The sequence below is a fragment of the Rhinoderma darwinii genome, chromosome 11, assembly GCF_050947455.1.
Source record: "Rhinoderma darwinii isolate aRhiDar2 chromosome 11, aRhiDar2.hap1, whole genome shotgun sequence".
In the NCBI taxonomy this organism is placed as follows: domain Eukaryota; kingdom Metazoa; phylum Chordata; class Amphibia; order Anura; family Rhinodermatidae; genus Rhinoderma; species Rhinoderma darwinii.
Window position 1 is genome coordinate 13,697,766 of NC_134697.1, and position 17,125 is coordinate 13,714,890.

Consider the following 17,125-nt stretch of genomic DNA (forward strand, 5'->3'; position numbering starts at 1 on the left):
GACATGCTCCAATAGGGGGGAGGGGGTCATCTTTATTGTGTCTCACAAACTATATTCATGCATAGAGCAAACCACAGAATTTCTTTATAAAAATAATAATTTAATCTAATCTGTAAAATAAAGTCCTAAAACAAGAGCCTCGTCCTAACGTGCACATTCCTGCAAAAGTCAATCTATGTACAGAGGAGAAGCCAAAAGCAAATGTGGCAATGCAAGCTGCGAAAATAAGAAATAATTTACTGAAATATAGAAAATTCCACCCAAAAAGGGAAGCGTATACTGATCATATAACACTTTGATAAAACCGCATCTGAGCCAGTGACCATGGACGCCCCCTACAGATCTATGACCTGGGTCCAGTCATACACAGTCGCTTATATATAACACACATTCAGGCTCAGACATATAGACCATGGGCCAGATAAGGACTGAGAATAAGGGTCACGGGCCCCTTACCACCCATGACACAGGTGTTCCGCGCTCTGGTGCGAGGAGATTACGCATCCGTAGTGATGTCACATTACATGGCCATATTGTCCAGCGCTGTCTTGAGATGTTACTTCCCGATGGACGAAGCATCATTGCAGTAAATATCGCCGCAGCCAACAACGCAGCCATATGAGGTGACCCTAGACTGAGATGCATGATAACATTTTTGCTGCCTGTAACCACCACCAGAGGGAGCTCACTGCATATGGATTTTTTTTCAGCATCCATTGAAGTCAATGGTCAGACAGATTTTATCATTGAGCTTTGTGGGAAGCAGGGAATCCTGTGCTCCCCCATAAAGATATATGGTTTCTAGGTGGACCCCTAAATCATGCCTGATTATCCACTTTTTAGGAAATAACCCTTTAATTAAAGGGCTTCTGTACATCCACTTTGATTATAAATGCTGCATGTAGCAGTGCTGAGTATGTCATTTGGCACAATGGAATGTGATATCGCTATGTGTTATCTCTGCTTTTACATAGGACTGCAGATGTGCCTACTACATTATCTCGATGCACAAACTATTTCACACCAAAAAGTAAAATGGCAAATTCAGCTCTGCTACATCTGTCCATACAGTGCAGTCTATAGACAGGAAGTAAACAAATACCTCCATACAGCTGGAGCACTGAAGATCTCAGATCGGGGTCTATATTGGAACATACATTACATTACAAGGTGGTCATGAGGACACACAATAGATTGTCACATCGGTCACCTGGGTCCTTATCAAAGTTTTCATTATTTGGCATCTTTATCCACAACCTTTTCTTTCTAGATAATAAAAGGTTTCTGGGTTAACACAAAGTGAATGTCCGCCCTGGAACACCATATTGTTTTTAGGTTTAAAATTCAGAGCTGAATAATTTCTTAATATATCTTTATAGCGGCCAGAGATTTGTTTTTCTGATACAGAGCGCCAAATCCCCTGCATAGACATAGAAATAAAACATAAGATGTTGCTTATCTGCAATCACCACTAGAGGGAGCTTACTGCATACAATTAAAGCAATATGCAGCAAGCTCCCTCTAGTGGTGACTGCAGGCAGACAGAATATTATGCTTTTATTCTCTGTCTATGCAGGGGATTTGGAGCTCTGTATCAGAATAATAGAGCTCTTACTGCTATTAAAATATATTAAGAAATTAATCAGCACAGAATTTTGGACCTAAAAACGACATGATGATTAAAGATTGGGATTCAGTTTACAGTGGATCTGTCAGCCTAATATGGTGTCCTATGTAAGGGCAGCATTATACAGCTACAGGTCCGTACTCCTAATAGGATCTCTGAAAGGGGAGCGCTCCCCCCTCGCCCCTCCGGCTTGTGATTGACAGGCTGCTGTGTATACCAGCACAGGTAGCAGTCTGTCAGTCACTTCAGACAAAGGTGGGGGAGGTGGAGAGGCTCATAACTATGAATCCGCTGTATTTTTTTCACAGATCCTATTAGCCGAACGCTAATGCCGTTTTGGCTATTAGGAGTACGGACCTGTAGCTTTAATTTGCTGCCTTTACATAGGACTGCGTATTCAGTTTAGCAGATTAGCTTTACAGCATGGCTCCACTTTTACAGTTTAAATCCACATATAATATTGAGCAACTCTGCAAACATCCTTTTCATCTGCCTTGTTTTGATCTTGAGTTACATCATGCTTTTACTCCAGTCACAACCAGAGCTGCATTCAAAATGCTGAATTCCTGCCAACATCTACTGTGGTTCAGTGTCTTTACAGAGCATGTTCTTTGGTGCATTGTTAGATATGTAATAGTTACACTGGATAATGTACTGAGTTGCACTGGGTTGTTCTTCATCTCCCACAATGCAGCTCACCAGTGTATTATTGGGTTTTAGCTTGTGTCAGGGGCGTGTCTGTCAGCACAGTGCTGACAGATTTATCTGGCAGGCAGCAAAATGCTGAATGTGACACATTTGTAGAACACTTGTCCGGTTTTATGTGAATAAAGTTTAATCCCTCCATATATTTCTGTTCACCCTGGCATCATGGTCCAGTTTCCCGTTGCCTCTGATGGGCAGAGTAACGTAGTCCGCTGTGATATTCTGCCTGCCAGAAATCAGATGGATCCATTATAAGTCAATGAGATCTATTATGATCCATCACAGGGATCCATCAAATTTGTCAGGGATCCTTTAAAAACGGAAGTCATAATACCAGTGTGAACAGAGCCTAATAAATATCTCTGTAACCTTCTAATATACTTCATGCTTCAATTTCTCACCTTTTTCAACATCTCTGCTTGTGTTCAGTGAATGAAGATATTTTTCTTTACATTCAGAGGCTAAATACCTGTCCTGATCATGTCCAGCTGACACAGGTGCAGGGCTCGTTATAATATACCCTACATTGTAACGAGCAATGCATGTGTGTCAGTTGGACATGATCAGGACGGGGTTTAAGCCTCTGGGATGTCATTAAGAATGCTCCCATTCACTGACAACAGCAGAGATCTTGAAAATGGTGACAAATTGAAACACAAGCTATTCATTATTCAATGATAGAAGTGGTTGCACAGGACTAGAAAAACATAGCTACTTTCTTCCAAAACGAGTGCCATAGCTCTTCACAGGTTGTGTGGGGTATTGCAGCTCTATTCAATTCAATGGAGCTGAGCTGCAATACCAGACACAGCCTATAGACAGGTGGGGCACTGTTTCTGTTCTATAGTCCTCATTGGAAGATTCAGCTGTTCGTGTCGGCATCCACTTATCTAATGTGTACGGCGGTCTGTGAACTACTCTTGGGCAGCTACTTTCTTGGCAACTCGATCAGCCATGTTGGATTTTATTGAGGGATCCTATTGTTTGTCACTTGAGATAAGTTTTATCATAGATGTCCTCCCACCGCTAGAGATAATAACATTCTGAGCTGTGTGCAAATTCAACCTAAAGAAAAATTCCTTCTAAAGTCATGTCGGCATATCAGAAGTTGACATTAATGGGGTTCTGTGGGGGATCGGGTGTCTGGACCCCAAACTGAATTCCAAAACAAAGAAGCCATAGGGGTGTCCCACCAACCGTGCTGTGACGGGGCCGAGGAGTTCTAATGCATTCTCACCAACATTGAAATCCCCAAAATTGGGGAATTTTATGCACCGTCCCCGTTCTGCCCGAAACCGCCTTTAAAAGGTCTACTTGCAAATTTGCATAAACCACACCCATTTTTGTACTCCATTTAAAGGGGTTGTCCTGCCATAATCAGAATAGTTGGCATGTATGAAAATGGAAGTACTTCTATATTTGGGGCTTCATTTGTTCAGATTGATTTCCCCTTTAAGGGCTTGTCCACATGTAATGGATTTGCTGCAGAAATTTTTTGCACCGTTTCCGCATTAACCAGCAGAAAATCCGCTGCGGAAAATAGTGCGGATTTTTGCTGTGTTTTTTTTTCTAGGACTGTGTGGTGGTGATATTTCTTCTTCCTGTCATGTCATTTTCACCCTAAGAAAATTTGCAGCGTTTTCCGCAGCAAATGACGCAGTACATCAGAAAAACGCAGGAAATCAGTCCACTTTCCGCAGCAGGAATTGACATGCGGCGGAAATAAAATGACGCACCGCAGGTGAATTTCTGGACTAAATTTTTCCGCAGCGCGCGGATGTCATTTGTTCAATCACACCCACTTGGGTGCTGCTGTATTCCGCCGCGTAATTTCCGTCTGCAATTCCGGACGGAAAATACGCAGCAATTCCGTTATGTGTGGACAAGCCCTTGGAATGTAAACCAATAGGGGGATGTCTGGCTCTGCCTGCTGAGACTTGTAGTGGCACAAATTGCTGTCAACAGCTCTTAGGCTGAGTTCACACAGGGCGGGTACGCTGCGTAAAAGCACGCAGGCCGGCCTCCTGGGATAACGTTTCATCCCAGGAGACCTCTGCAGCCTGTGATTGGCTGCAGCAGCGGTCACATGGGATGAAACGTCATCCCAGGAGGCCGTGCTGGAGGGAGGAACACAGACTTCTGGGTAAGTGTGAGATTTTCTGAGTTGCGTTTCTGCAGCGGAATCGCTGCGAACCCCCCGCAAAAGAAAACGCAATAGCTTCTGTTTGCTGAAAGCGTTTTTTTCCGCTCAGTAATTACGCAGCGCGTGGATGAGATTTGTTTGTATCTCATCCGCTTTGCTGCTACTGTATTTGCTGCGGACTTTCCGCAACGAATTCCGTTGAGGAAAAACCGCAGTATTTGAATACAACATGTGAACTGATTAAAGAACATTACTATAATATACTTGACAACAGTCCCCATTTTCACGGGACTGTTCCGTGAACCAGGTCACAAACGGGGACGAGTTTACGTTAATTTGTGTTAAAAGGGGCGGGAATTGGGATTCAAATCTTGGTGTATAAGTTTCACTATAGCGATAGGTGAAGGAACACGTAATAATCTTGTCACTTGGCCAAAAATATTTCCTTGGAAGATCAGAACCAGGTCAGAAAATGGCGTAGGTGTGCGCGGTGTGATGAGTTCGATGATGTGCCGTACTACTATGGGCTAAAAGAAAAAAGACATTTTAAGTTTCTAAGGTTTCCTTGGTTTTCGGAAGTCAGCTGGAAGTTACTTCAGAGCTTTCATGATCTCCACAGAGGTCCTCACCGGAGACGACTCCTCCCATCAGGACGGCCTCACGGTGGAAGGATCGGAGTGTTATTAGGCAATACTTTTGTAATCTTCACGTGAGCTCCTTTAAGTGTTTCAGGGTTTACAACGGCCAGGACAGACGTTAGGTTTTCAGGTTTCGTTTTTCGTCTACTCTCCGGTAGTTGTGCATCTACATTGTCTATTCAAAAGTGAGACCTTGAAAAAAAAATAAAAAATCCTGAAGATCCCGACTTTGCTAAATGACATTGTCGAAAAGCTGCATCGATCTCATGATGTTTTCATCCTACAGAAGAAATAGGGGAAAAAATTACAAAAAGACCGGGACACACATAGGTCACCTTGTATGGCAGATTTCAAGAGGACCGGAAGACGTTCCGGAGGAAATGGGTGGCCAAGGAGTTGCACCTAAAACCAAGATCCCACTAATGATGAGAACCCCCTCATCCGCCCACCACTGTAAGAACCGAGCAAGTGAATAGGACTATTACTATACTGGGCACCAATATATGGCTGGCACTTTTATATGGGCACTATAGATTGACACATTTGTATTAGCACCACTGTACATGAGGCACTGTGTCTGGCACTAGTATAGGAGACACTATGTCTGGCAATAGTGTAGGAGGCACTATGGCTGTCACTAATATAGGAGGCACTATGGCTGTCACTAGTATAGGAGGCACTATGGCTGTCACTAGTATAGGAGACACTATGTCTGGCACTAGTATAGGAGGCACTATGTCTGTCACTAATATAGGAGGCACTATGTCTGTCACTAGTATAGGAGGCACTATGGCTGTCACTAGTATAGGAGGCACTATGGCTGTCACTAGTATAGGAGGCACTATGTCTGTCACTAGTATAGGAGGCACTATGGCTGTCACTAGTGTAGGAGGCACTATGTCTGGCACTAGTGTAGGAGGCACTATGGCTGTCACTAATATAGGAGGCACTATGGCTGTCACTAGTATAGGAGGCACTATGGCTGTCACTAGTTTAGAGACACTATGTCTGGCACTAGTATAGGAGGCACTATGTCTGGCACTAGTATAGGAGGCACTATGGCTGTCACTAGTATAGGAGGCACTGGCTGTCACTAGTATAGGAGGCACTATGGCTGTCACTAGTGTAGGAGGCACTATGACTGTCACTAGTATAGGAGGCACTATGGCTGGCACTAGTATAGGAGGCACTATATCTGTCACTAGTATAGGAGGCACTGTGGCTGTCACTAGTATAGGAGGCACTATGGCTGTCACTAGTGTAGGAGGCACTATGACTGTCACTAGTATAGGAGGCACTATGGCTGGCACTAGTATAGGAGATACTATATCTGTCACTAGTATAGGAGGCACTGTGGCTGTCACTAGTATAGGAGGCACTATGGCTGTCACTAGTGTAGGAGGCACTATGACTGTCACTAGTATAGGAGGCACTATGGCTGGCACTAGTATAGGAGATACTATATCTGTCACTAGTATAGGAGGCACTGTGGCTGTCACTAGTATAGGAGGCACTGTGGCTGTCACTAGTATAGGAGGCACTATGGCTGTCACTAGTGTAGGAGGCACTATGTCTGGCACTAGTGTAGGAGGCGCTATGGCTGTCACTAATATAGGAGGCACTATGGCTGTCACTAGTATAGGAGGCACTATGGCTGTCATTAGTATAGGAGACACTATGTCTGGCACTAGTATTGGAGGCACTATGGCTGTCACTAATATAGGAGGCACTATGTCTGTCACTAGTATAGGAGGCACTGTGGCTGTCACTGGTATAGGAGGCACTGTGGCTGTCACTAGTATAGGAGGCACTATGGCTGTCACTAGTGTAGGAGGCACTATGACTGTCACTAGTATAGGAGGCACTGTGGCTGTCACTAATATAGGAGGCACTATGTCTGTCACTAGTATAGGAGGCACTATGGCTGGCACTAGTATAGGAGGCACTGTGGCTGGCACTAGTATAGGAGGCACTGTGGCTGGCACTAGTATAGGAGGCACTATGGCTGTCACTAGTATAGGAGGCACTATGGCTGTTACTAGTATAGGAGGCACTATGGCTGGCACTAGTATAGGAGGAACTATGGCTGGCACTAGTATAGGAGGCACTATGGCTGTCACTAGTATAGGAGGCACTGTGGCTGTCACTAGTATAGGAGGCACTGTGGCTGTCACTAGTATAGGAGGCACTATGGCTGGCACTAGTATAGGAAGCACTGTGGCTGGCACTAGTATATTAGGCACTGTGGCTGGCACTAGTATAGGAAGCACTATGGCTGGCACTAGTATAGGAGGCTGGCACTAGTATAGGAGGCACTATGGCTGGCACTATTATAGGAGGCACTATGTCTGGCACTAGTATAGGAGGCACTGTGGTTGGCACTAGTATAGGAGGCACTGTGACTGGCACTAGTATAGGAGATACTATATCTGTCACTAGTATAGGAGGCACTGTGTCTGGCACTAGTATAGGAGGCACTGTGTCTGGCACTAGTATAGGAGGCACTGTGTCTGGCACTAGTATAGGAGGCACTGTGTCTGTCACTAGTATAGGAGGCACTGTGTCTGTCACTAGTATAGGAGGCACTATGTCTCTCACTAGTATAGGAGGCACTATGTCTGTACTAGTATAGGAGGCACTATGGCTGGCACTAGTATAGGAGGCACTGTGGTTGGCACTAGTATAGGAGGCACTGTGGCTGGCACTAGTATAGGAGGCACTATGGCTGGCACTAATATAGTAGGCACTATGGCTGGCACTAATATAGTAGGCACTGTGGCTGTCACTAGTATAGGAGGCACTATGGCTGGCACTAGTATAGGAGGCACTATGGCTGGCACTAGTATAGGAGGCACTGTGGCTGGCACTAGTATAGGAAGCACTATAGCGGGCACTAGTATAGGAGGCTGGCACTAGTATAGGAGGCACTATGGCTGTCACTAGTATAGGAGACACTATGGCTATCACTAATATAGGAGGCACTATGTCTGTCACTAGTATAGGAGACACTATGGCTGTCACTAGTATAGAAGGCACTATGGCTGTCACTAGTATAGAAGGCACTATGGCTGGCACTAGTATAGGAGATACTATATCTGTCACTAGTATAGGAGGCACTGTGGCTGTCACTATTATAGGAGGCACTGTGGCTGTCACTAGTATAGGAGGCACTATGGCTGTCACTAGTGTAGGAGGCACTATGTCTGGCACTAGTGTAGGAGGCACTATGGCTGTCACTAATATAGGAGGCACTATGGCTGTCACTAGTATAGGAGGCACTATGGCTGTCATTAGTATAGGAGACACTATGTCTGGCACTAGTATAGGAGGCACTATGGCTGTCACTAATATAGGAGGCACTATGTCTGTCACTAGTATAGGAGGCACTGTGGCTGTCACTAGTATAGGAGGCACTGTGGCTGTCACTAGTATAGGAGGCACTATGGCTGTCACTAGTGTAGGAGGCACTATGACTGTCACTAGTATAGGAGGCACTGTGGCTGTCACTAATATAGGAGGCACTATGTCTGTCACTAGTATAGGAGGCACTATGGCTGGCACTAGTATAGGAGGCACTGTGGCTGGCACTAGTATAGGAGGCACTGTGGCTGGCACTAGTATAGGAGGCACTATGGCTGTCACTAGTATAGGAGGCACTATGGCTGTTACTAGTATAGGAGGCACTATGGCTGGCACTAGTATAGGAGGAACTATGGCTGGCACTAGTATAGGAGGCACTATGGCTGTCACTAGTATAGGAGGCACTGTGGCTGTCACTAGTATAGGAGGCACTGTGGCTGTCACTAGTATAGGAGGCACTATGGCTGGCACTAGTATAGGAAGCACTGTGGCTGGCACTAGTATAGGAGGCACTGTGGCTGGCACTAGTATAGGAAGCACTATGGCTGGCACTAGTATAGGAGGCTGGCACTAGTATAGGAGGCACTATGGCTGGCACTATTATAGGAGGCACTATGTCTGGCACTAGTATAGGAGGCACTGTGGTTGGCACTAGTATAGGAGGCACTGTGACTGGCACTAGTATAGGAGATACTATATCTGTCACTAGTATAGGAGGCACTGTGTCTGGCACTAGTATAGGAGGCACTGTGTCTGGCACTAGTATAGGAGGCACTGTGTCTGGCACTAGTATAGGAGGCACTGTGTCTGTCACTAGTATAGGAGGCACTGTGTCTGTCACTAGTATAGGAGGCACTATGTCTCTCACTAGTATAGGAGGCACTATGTCTGTCACTAGTATAGGAGGCACTATGGCTGGCACTAGTATAGGAGGCACTGTGGTTGGCACTAGTATAGGAGGCACTGTGGCTGGCACTAGTATAGGAGGCACTATGGCTGGCACTAATATAGTAGGCACTATGGCTGTCACTAATATAGGAGGCACTGTGGCTGTCACTAGTATAGGAGGCACTATGGCTGGCACTAGTATAGGAGGCACTATGGCTGGCACTAGTATAGGAGGCACTGTGGCTGGCACTAGTATAGGAAGCACTATAGCGGGCACTAGTATAGGAGGCTGGCACTAGTATAGGAGGCACTATGGCTGTCACTAGTATAGGAGACACTATGGCTATCACTAATATAGGAGGCACTATGTCTGTCACTAGTATAGGAGACACTATGGCTGTCACTAGTATAGAAGGCACTATGGCTGTCACTAGTATAGAAGGCACTATGTCTGTCACTAGTATAGGAGGCACTATGGCTGGCACTAGTATAGGAGGCACTATGGCTGGCACTAGTATAGGAGGCACTGTGGCTGTCACTAGTATAGGAGGCACTGTGGCTGTCACTAGTATAGGAGGCACTATGGCTGGCACTAGTATAGGAGGCACTATGGCTGGCACTAGTATAGGAGGCACTGTGGCTGTCACTAGTATAGGAGGCACTATGGCTGGCACTAGTATAGGAGGCACTGTGGCTGGCACTAGTATAGGAGGCACTATTATAGGAGGCACTGTGGCTGTCACTAGTATAGAAGGCACTATGTCTGTCACTAGTATAGGAGGCACTATGTCTGTCACTAGTATAGGAGGCACTGTGGCTGTCACTAGTATAGGAGGCACTATGGCTGGCACTAGTATAGGAGGCACTATGGCTGGCACTAGTATAGGAGGCACTGTGGCTGGCACTAGTATAGGAAGCACTATGGCTGGCACTAGTATAGGAGGCTGGCACTAGTATAGGAGGCACTGTGGCTGTCACTAGTATAGAAGGCACTATGTCTGTCACTAGTATAGGAGGCACTATGTCTGTCACTAGTATAGGAGGCACTGTGGCTGTCACTAGTATAGGAGGCACTATGGCTGGCACTAGTATAGGAGGCACTATGGCTGGCACTAGTATAGGAGGCACTGTGGCTGGCACTAGTATAGGAAGCACTATGGCTGGCACTAGTATAGGAGGCACTATGTCTGTCACTAGTATAGGAGACACTATGGCTGTCACTAGTATAGGAGGCACTGTGGCTGGCACTAGTATAGGAAGCACTATGGCTGTCACTAGTATAGAAGGCACTATGTCTGTCACTAGTATAGGAGGCACTATGGCTGGCACTAGTATAGGAGGCACTATGGCTGGCACTTGTATAGGAGGCACTGTGGCTGGCACTAGTATAGGAGGCACTATGGCTGGCACTAGTATAGGAGGCTGGCACTAGTATAGGAGGCACTATGGCTGTCACTATTATAGGAGGCACTATGTCTGGCACTAGTATAGGAGGCACTGTGGTTGGCACTAGTATAGGAGGCACTGTGACTGGCACTAGTATAGGAGACACTATATCTGTCACTAGTATAAGAGGCACTGTGGCTGTCACTAGTATAGGAGGCACTGTGGCTGTCACTAGTATAGGAGGCACTATGTCTGGCACTAGTATAGGAGGCACTGTGGCTGTCACTAGTATAGAAGGCACTATGTCTGTCACTAGTATAGGAGGCACTGTGGCTGGCACTAGTATTTGAGGCACTATGGCTGTCACTAGTATAGGAGGCACTGTGGCTGGCACTAGTATAGGAGGCACTGTGGCTGGCACTAGTATAGGAGGCACTATGGCTGGCACTAGTATAGGAGGCACTATGGCTGTCAATAGTATAGGAGGCACTGTGGCTGTCACTAGTATAGGAGGCGCTGTGGCTGTCACTAGTATAGGAGGCACTGTGGCTGTCACTAGTATAGGAGGCACTATGGCTGGCACTAGTATAGGAGGCACAATGGCTGGCACTAGTATAGGAGGCACTGTGGCTGGCACTAGTATAGGAGGCACTATGGCTGGCACTAGTATAGGAGGCTGGCACTAGTATAGGAGGCACTATGGCTGTCACTATTATAGGAGGCACTATGTCTGGCACTAGTATAGGAGGCACTGTGGTTGGCACTAGTATAGGAGGCACTGTGACTGGCACTAGTATAGGAGACACTATATCTGTCACTAGTATAGGAGGCACTGTGGCTGTCACTAGTATAGGAGGCACTGTGGCTGTCACTAGTATAGGAGGCACTGTGGCTGTCACTAGTATAGGAGGCACTATGTCTGGCACTAGTATAGGAGGCACTGTGGCTGTCACTAGTATAGGAGGCACTATGTCTGGCACTAGTATAGGAGGCACTGTGGCTGTCACTAGTATAGGAGGCACTATGTCTGTCACTAGTATAGGAGGCACTGTGGCTGGCACTAGTATAGGAGGCACTGTGGCTGTCACTAGTATAGGAGGCACTGTCGCTGTCACTAGTATAGGAGGCACTATGGCTGGCACTAGTATAGGAGGCACTATTGTTGGCACTAGTATAGGAGGCACTATGTCTGTCACTAGTATAGGAGGCACTATGTCTGTCACTAGTATAGGAGGCACTATGGCACTAGTATAGGAGGCACTATGGCTGGCACTAGTATAGGAGACACTATGTCTGGCACTAGTATAGGAGGCACTATGGCTTGCACTAGTATAGGAGGCACTAAGGCTGTCACTAGTATAGGAGACACTATGTCTGGCACTAGTATAGGAGGCACTATGACACTAGTATAGGAGGCACTATGGCTGGCACTAGTATAGGAGACACTATGTCTGGCACTAGTATAGGAGGCACTATGGCTGGCACTAGTATAGGAGACACTATGTCTGGCACTAGTATAGGAGGCACTATGGCTGGCACTAGTATAGGAGGCACTGTGGCTGTCACTAGTATAGGAGACACTATGTCTGGCACTAGTATAGGAGGCACTATGGCTGGCATGGGTATAGGAGGCACTGTGGCTGGCACTAGTATAGGAGGCATTATGGCTGGCACTAGTATAGGAGGCACTATGGCTGTCACTAGTATAGGAGACACTATGGCTAGCACTAGTATAGGAGACACTATGTCTGTCACTAGTATAGGAGACACTATGGCTGGCACTAGTATAGGAGGCACTATGGCTGGCACTAGTATAGGAGGCACTATGGCACTAGTATAGGAGGCACTATGGCTGTCACTAGTATAGGAGGAACTATGTCTGGCACTAGTATAGGAGGCACTATGGCTGGCACTAGTATAGGAGACACTATGTCTGGCACTAGTATAGGAGGCACTATGGCTGGCACTAGTATAGGAGGCACTGTGGCTGTCACTAGTACAGGAGACACTATGTCTGGCACTAGTGTAGGAGGCACTATGGCTGGCATGGGTATAGGAGACACTATGGCTGGCACTAGTATAGGAGGCACTATGGCTGGCACTAGTATAGGAGGCACTATGGCTGGCACTAGTATAGGAGGCACTATGGCTGGCACTAGTATAGGAGGCACTATGGCTGGCACTAGTATAGGAGGCACTATGGCTGTCACTAGTATAGGAGATGCTATGACTATCACTAGTATAGGAGGCACTATGGCTGGCACTAGTATAGGAGGCACTATGGCTGGCACTAGTATAGGAGGCACTATGGCTGGCACTAGTATAGGAGGCACTATGGCTGGCACTAGTATAGGAGGCACTATGGCTGTCACTAGTATAGGAGATGCTATGACTATCACTAGTATAGGAGGCACTATGGCTGGCACTAGTATAGGAGGCACTATGGCTGGCACTAGGATAGGAGGCACTATGGCTGTCACTAGTATAGGAGGCACTATGGCTGGCACTAGTATAGGAGGCACTGTGGCTGGCAGTTATATAGAGGACACTGGCTGTCACTATTTTAGCGGCACTTTGGCACTCTTATGAGGACACTTTGGCTGGCACTATTACATGTTTTTTCACCCATGTCTCCCTGAAATATGTTTTTATGGGCCCTACTAGAGATTACCCGTCTGTATAAGCCCTGCTGGAGCTGGCACTGTGGTATGAGTACTGGTGCATGATGGGGTGACCAGTTATATGGGCACTACTACGTAGAGCATTACATCCCCTGTACAAATAACCAGCACAAAGAGGGAGAATTATCAAAACTGGAACAAAGGAGTAGTGGAGTAGTTGCCCATAGAAGCCAATCTGGTCGCTGCTTTAATTTTCCAAAGTGTCTGTGAGAAATGAGAGCTGAAATCTGATTGGTTGTTATGGGCAGCTCCTCTACTTTTACCCTGCACTAGTTTTGATAAATCTCCCCCAATGTATTCGATGTGCACAGTTCACACTGAGGTCTGCGACTCCACGTTATTGGTGAATGGAAGGTCCAGAGAGATCCTTGATGTCCTTGGCGGCCATGAACTTACCTTTTGACACGATTCAATGAATTCTTCAATGGTAACTACTCCATCCTTATTTTTATCCATTTTCTAATAAAAAAATAAAATAATAAATGAAACAGACATAAACCGTAAAACACAGAGAGATGCTTATCAGTTTTTCAACCCGTCACCCATGAAAGGGGTCCTCCGCTTTGGACAATCCCTACTTATTACAGGGGGTTCTTTGACACCAGGCTGATCACAAAGTGTCCCCCTGCTGGGACCCCCAGCGATCAGATGTAATCTGTGATGATCCTGAACAGGGGACCCCCCTCTATTAACTCAGAGCTACCTAAAAAGGTATATGAAAATGGTCAACCCCTATAAGTCTGTGAAGGTAAAGTATCAGGTTTTTATTATAAACATTTTTATTTCATTTTTATTGAAAAATACAAACATTTTATAAAATTGAACAACCCCTTTAAGGCCGTGGGGGGGGGGGGATATATTAAAGAGGCTCTGTCACCACATTATAAGTGCCCTGTCTCATACATAAGGAGGTCGGCGCTATAATGTAGGTGACAGCAGTGCTTTTTATTTAAAAAAAACAATCTATTTTTACCACTTTATTAGCGATTTTAGATTTATGCTAATAAGTTGCTTAATGCCCAAGTGGGCGTGTTTTTACTTTAGACCAAGTGGGCGTTGTACAGAGGAGTGTATGACGCTGACCAATCAGTGACCAATCAGCATCATGCACTCCTCTCCATTCATTTACTCAGCACATAGGGATCCTGCTAGATCCTTATGTGCTGTCTTATACTAACACATTAACAATACTGAAGTGTTTAGACAGTGAATAGACATTCCACGGGATGTCTATTCACAATCTCTGCACTTCGTTACTGTTTCTGTGGTACTTACAGCAGAGGAAGCGTGATCTCGTTGTAACCTGTCATTTACAGCGTAATCCCGCGAGATTACGCTGTAAATGACAGGTTACAGGGAGATTACGCTTTGCTCTGCTGTAACTACCATAGAAACAGTAACGAAGTGCAGAGATTGTGAATAGACATCCCGTGGAATGTCTATTCACTGTCTAAACACTTCAGTATCGTTAATGTGTTAGTATTAGGCTATGTTCACACGGGGTATTTTGCAGAGTTTTTTGACGCGGAAACAGCGCCGCAAAAATCGGCAAAAACGGCCCGAGAACGCCTCCCATTGATTTCAATGGGAGGCGTCGGCGTCTATTTCCCGCGAGCAGTAAAACTGCCTCGCGGGAAAAAGAAGCGACATGCCCTATCTTCGGGCGCTTCCGCCTCTGACCTCCCATTGACTTCAATGGGAGGCAGAGAAAGCGTATTTCGCGCTGTTGTATGCCCGCGGCGCTCAATGGCCGCGGGTGAAAAACGGCGCGAAATTCGCAGCGAAAATCAGCGTGCAGGGAGAGGAAAATCTGCCTCAAAGTTCCAAACGGAATTTTGAGGCAGATATTCCTCCCCCAAATTACTCCGTGTGAACATAGCCTAAGACAGCACATAAGGATCTAGCAGGATCCCTATGCGCTGCCTAAATGAATGGAGAGAAGTGCATGACGCTGATTGGTCACTGATTAGACCAAGTGGGTGTTGTACAGAGGAGTGTATGACGCTGACCAAAGTAAAGCACACCCACTTGGGCATTAAGCAGCTCATTAGCATAAATCTAAAATTGCTAATAAAGTGGTGAAAACAGATCGTTTTTTAAAATAAAAAGCACTGCTGTCCCCTACATTACAGCACCGATCTCCTTATGTAGGAGACAGGGCACTTATAATGTGGTGACAGAGCCTCTTTAATGCTGGCATGTCATACGTTAGTCTTCATATAAAGAAAATTCAAAATAGATGCGACACATTTATAAATAGACGAACGCCTCTTATGAAATGTGTCACATCTTTCTGCCGACCATGCGCCACAATTGCAGTGACTACGGGCGTGCGCCAGCCATTCCCGCGTTTCCATCGGACATACTGTAAAATAAAAAATAAGTATACTCACCTTACCTGCTCCCCTTCTCCCCTCGGCATGCCGCAGCTCAGAGGAGGTCCTGGCGCCAAGCATGGTCAGGTCCTTATATGCGTCGTTAGTGCGGCGTCACATACAAGTCCTCACGTTGCCGGTGTCAGGACCGTGTATGAGTCGCGGCCTGCTAAACGAGCCCGAGGGGACCCGGGGAAAAGAAGTGAAGTGACCATTTTTTAATTTGATTTATTTGGCCCATGGGGTGTACTCTGATGGGAGAGTAGTCCGATCTGGGAGGGCAACGTACAGGGCTCGGCATGTGCTTCTACCTTGCTACGCCCCGTAGAGTGATATTTAGGGTATTTTTACACTACTTGTTTATCGGTCCGTAAACGGCCGAAAAACGGCCGCAAGATCGGAAGCCTCCAAACTTCTGTCCATTGATTTCAATGGTAAAAACGGCGTTCTGTTCCCACCGGGCGTTTTTTTTAAGCCACCGTTTTTCAAGACGGCCGCGTAAAAAAACGCCCGCAAAGAAGAAGTGCATGTCAATTCTTGAGCCGTTTTTGGAGCCATTTTTTATTGACTCTATAGAAAAACAGCTCCAAAAACGGCCATAAAAAACGCAGTGAAAAACGCGAGATAATTAAAAAACGTCTGAAAATCAAGAGCTGTTTTCCCTCCGTATTTTCAGACGTTTTTTGCTAAGCGTGTGAACATAGCCTTATGCTAGCTAGGAGCTGGAGCAGATTTCTACTAGAATTTACGCCTGTTTTCTGGCGTAAATTAGAATAAATCTGTTGTGCCACTGTAGCCGCGCCCCCTTGGAAAGCCAAAAAAGGTCAAAAAACTGTTGTAGAAAATGTGATTCATTTCCCTGTGTGTTTGTGGTGCGTTTGCTATATGGACTTTTGTAGTGACCAAAACTGGAATCAGATCCTAAAGAGAATATAAAAATATAAGGCTATGTTCACACAGAGTTTTTTGCCGAGTTTTTTTTACGCGGAAACCGCGCCGCAAAACTCGTCAAAAATGGCCCGAAAATGCCTCCCATTGATTTCAATGGGAGGCGGAGGCGTCTTTTTCCTGCGAGCGGTAAAACCGGCTCGTGGGAGAAAGAAGCGACATGCCCTATCTTCGTGCGTTTACGCCTCTGACCTCCCATTGACACCAATGGAAGGCACAGAAAGCGTATTTTGCAGCGTTTTATGCCTTCAATGGCCGTGGGCGAAAAACGTCACGAAAATCGGCGTGCAGGCAGAGCAAAATCTGCCTCAAACTTCCAAACAGAATTTTGAGGCAGAAATTCCACCTGCAAAAAACTCAGTGTGAACATAGCC

At 46.0% G+C, this 17,125-nt stretch overlaps 1 protein-coding gene across 4 annotated transcripts in view; it reads right to left on the reverse strand.

Annotated features, from left to right (window-relative positions):
- Nucleotides 1–1,618: 1,618 nt before the first annotated feature.
- KCNIP2 (potassium voltage-gated channel interacting protein 2) overlaps nucleotides 1,619–17,125 on the reverse strand; it is a 344,365-nt gene continuing 328,858 nt past the window's right edge. For all 4 annotated transcript variants that reach the window (XM_075843006.1, XM_075843003.1, XM_075843004.1 and 1 more), the window contains 2 exons: nucleotides 13,825–13,887; nucleotides 1,619–5,393 (listed from right to left, as the gene is read on the reverse strand). In XM_075843006.1, coding sequence (XP_075699121.1) covers nucleotides 5,346–5,393; nucleotides 13,825–13,887 — 111 coding nt within the window. In that variant the 3' untranslated portion in view covers nucleotides 1,619–5,345. The remainder of the gene's footprint in view (nucleotides 5,394–13,824; nucleotides 13,888–17,125) is intronic.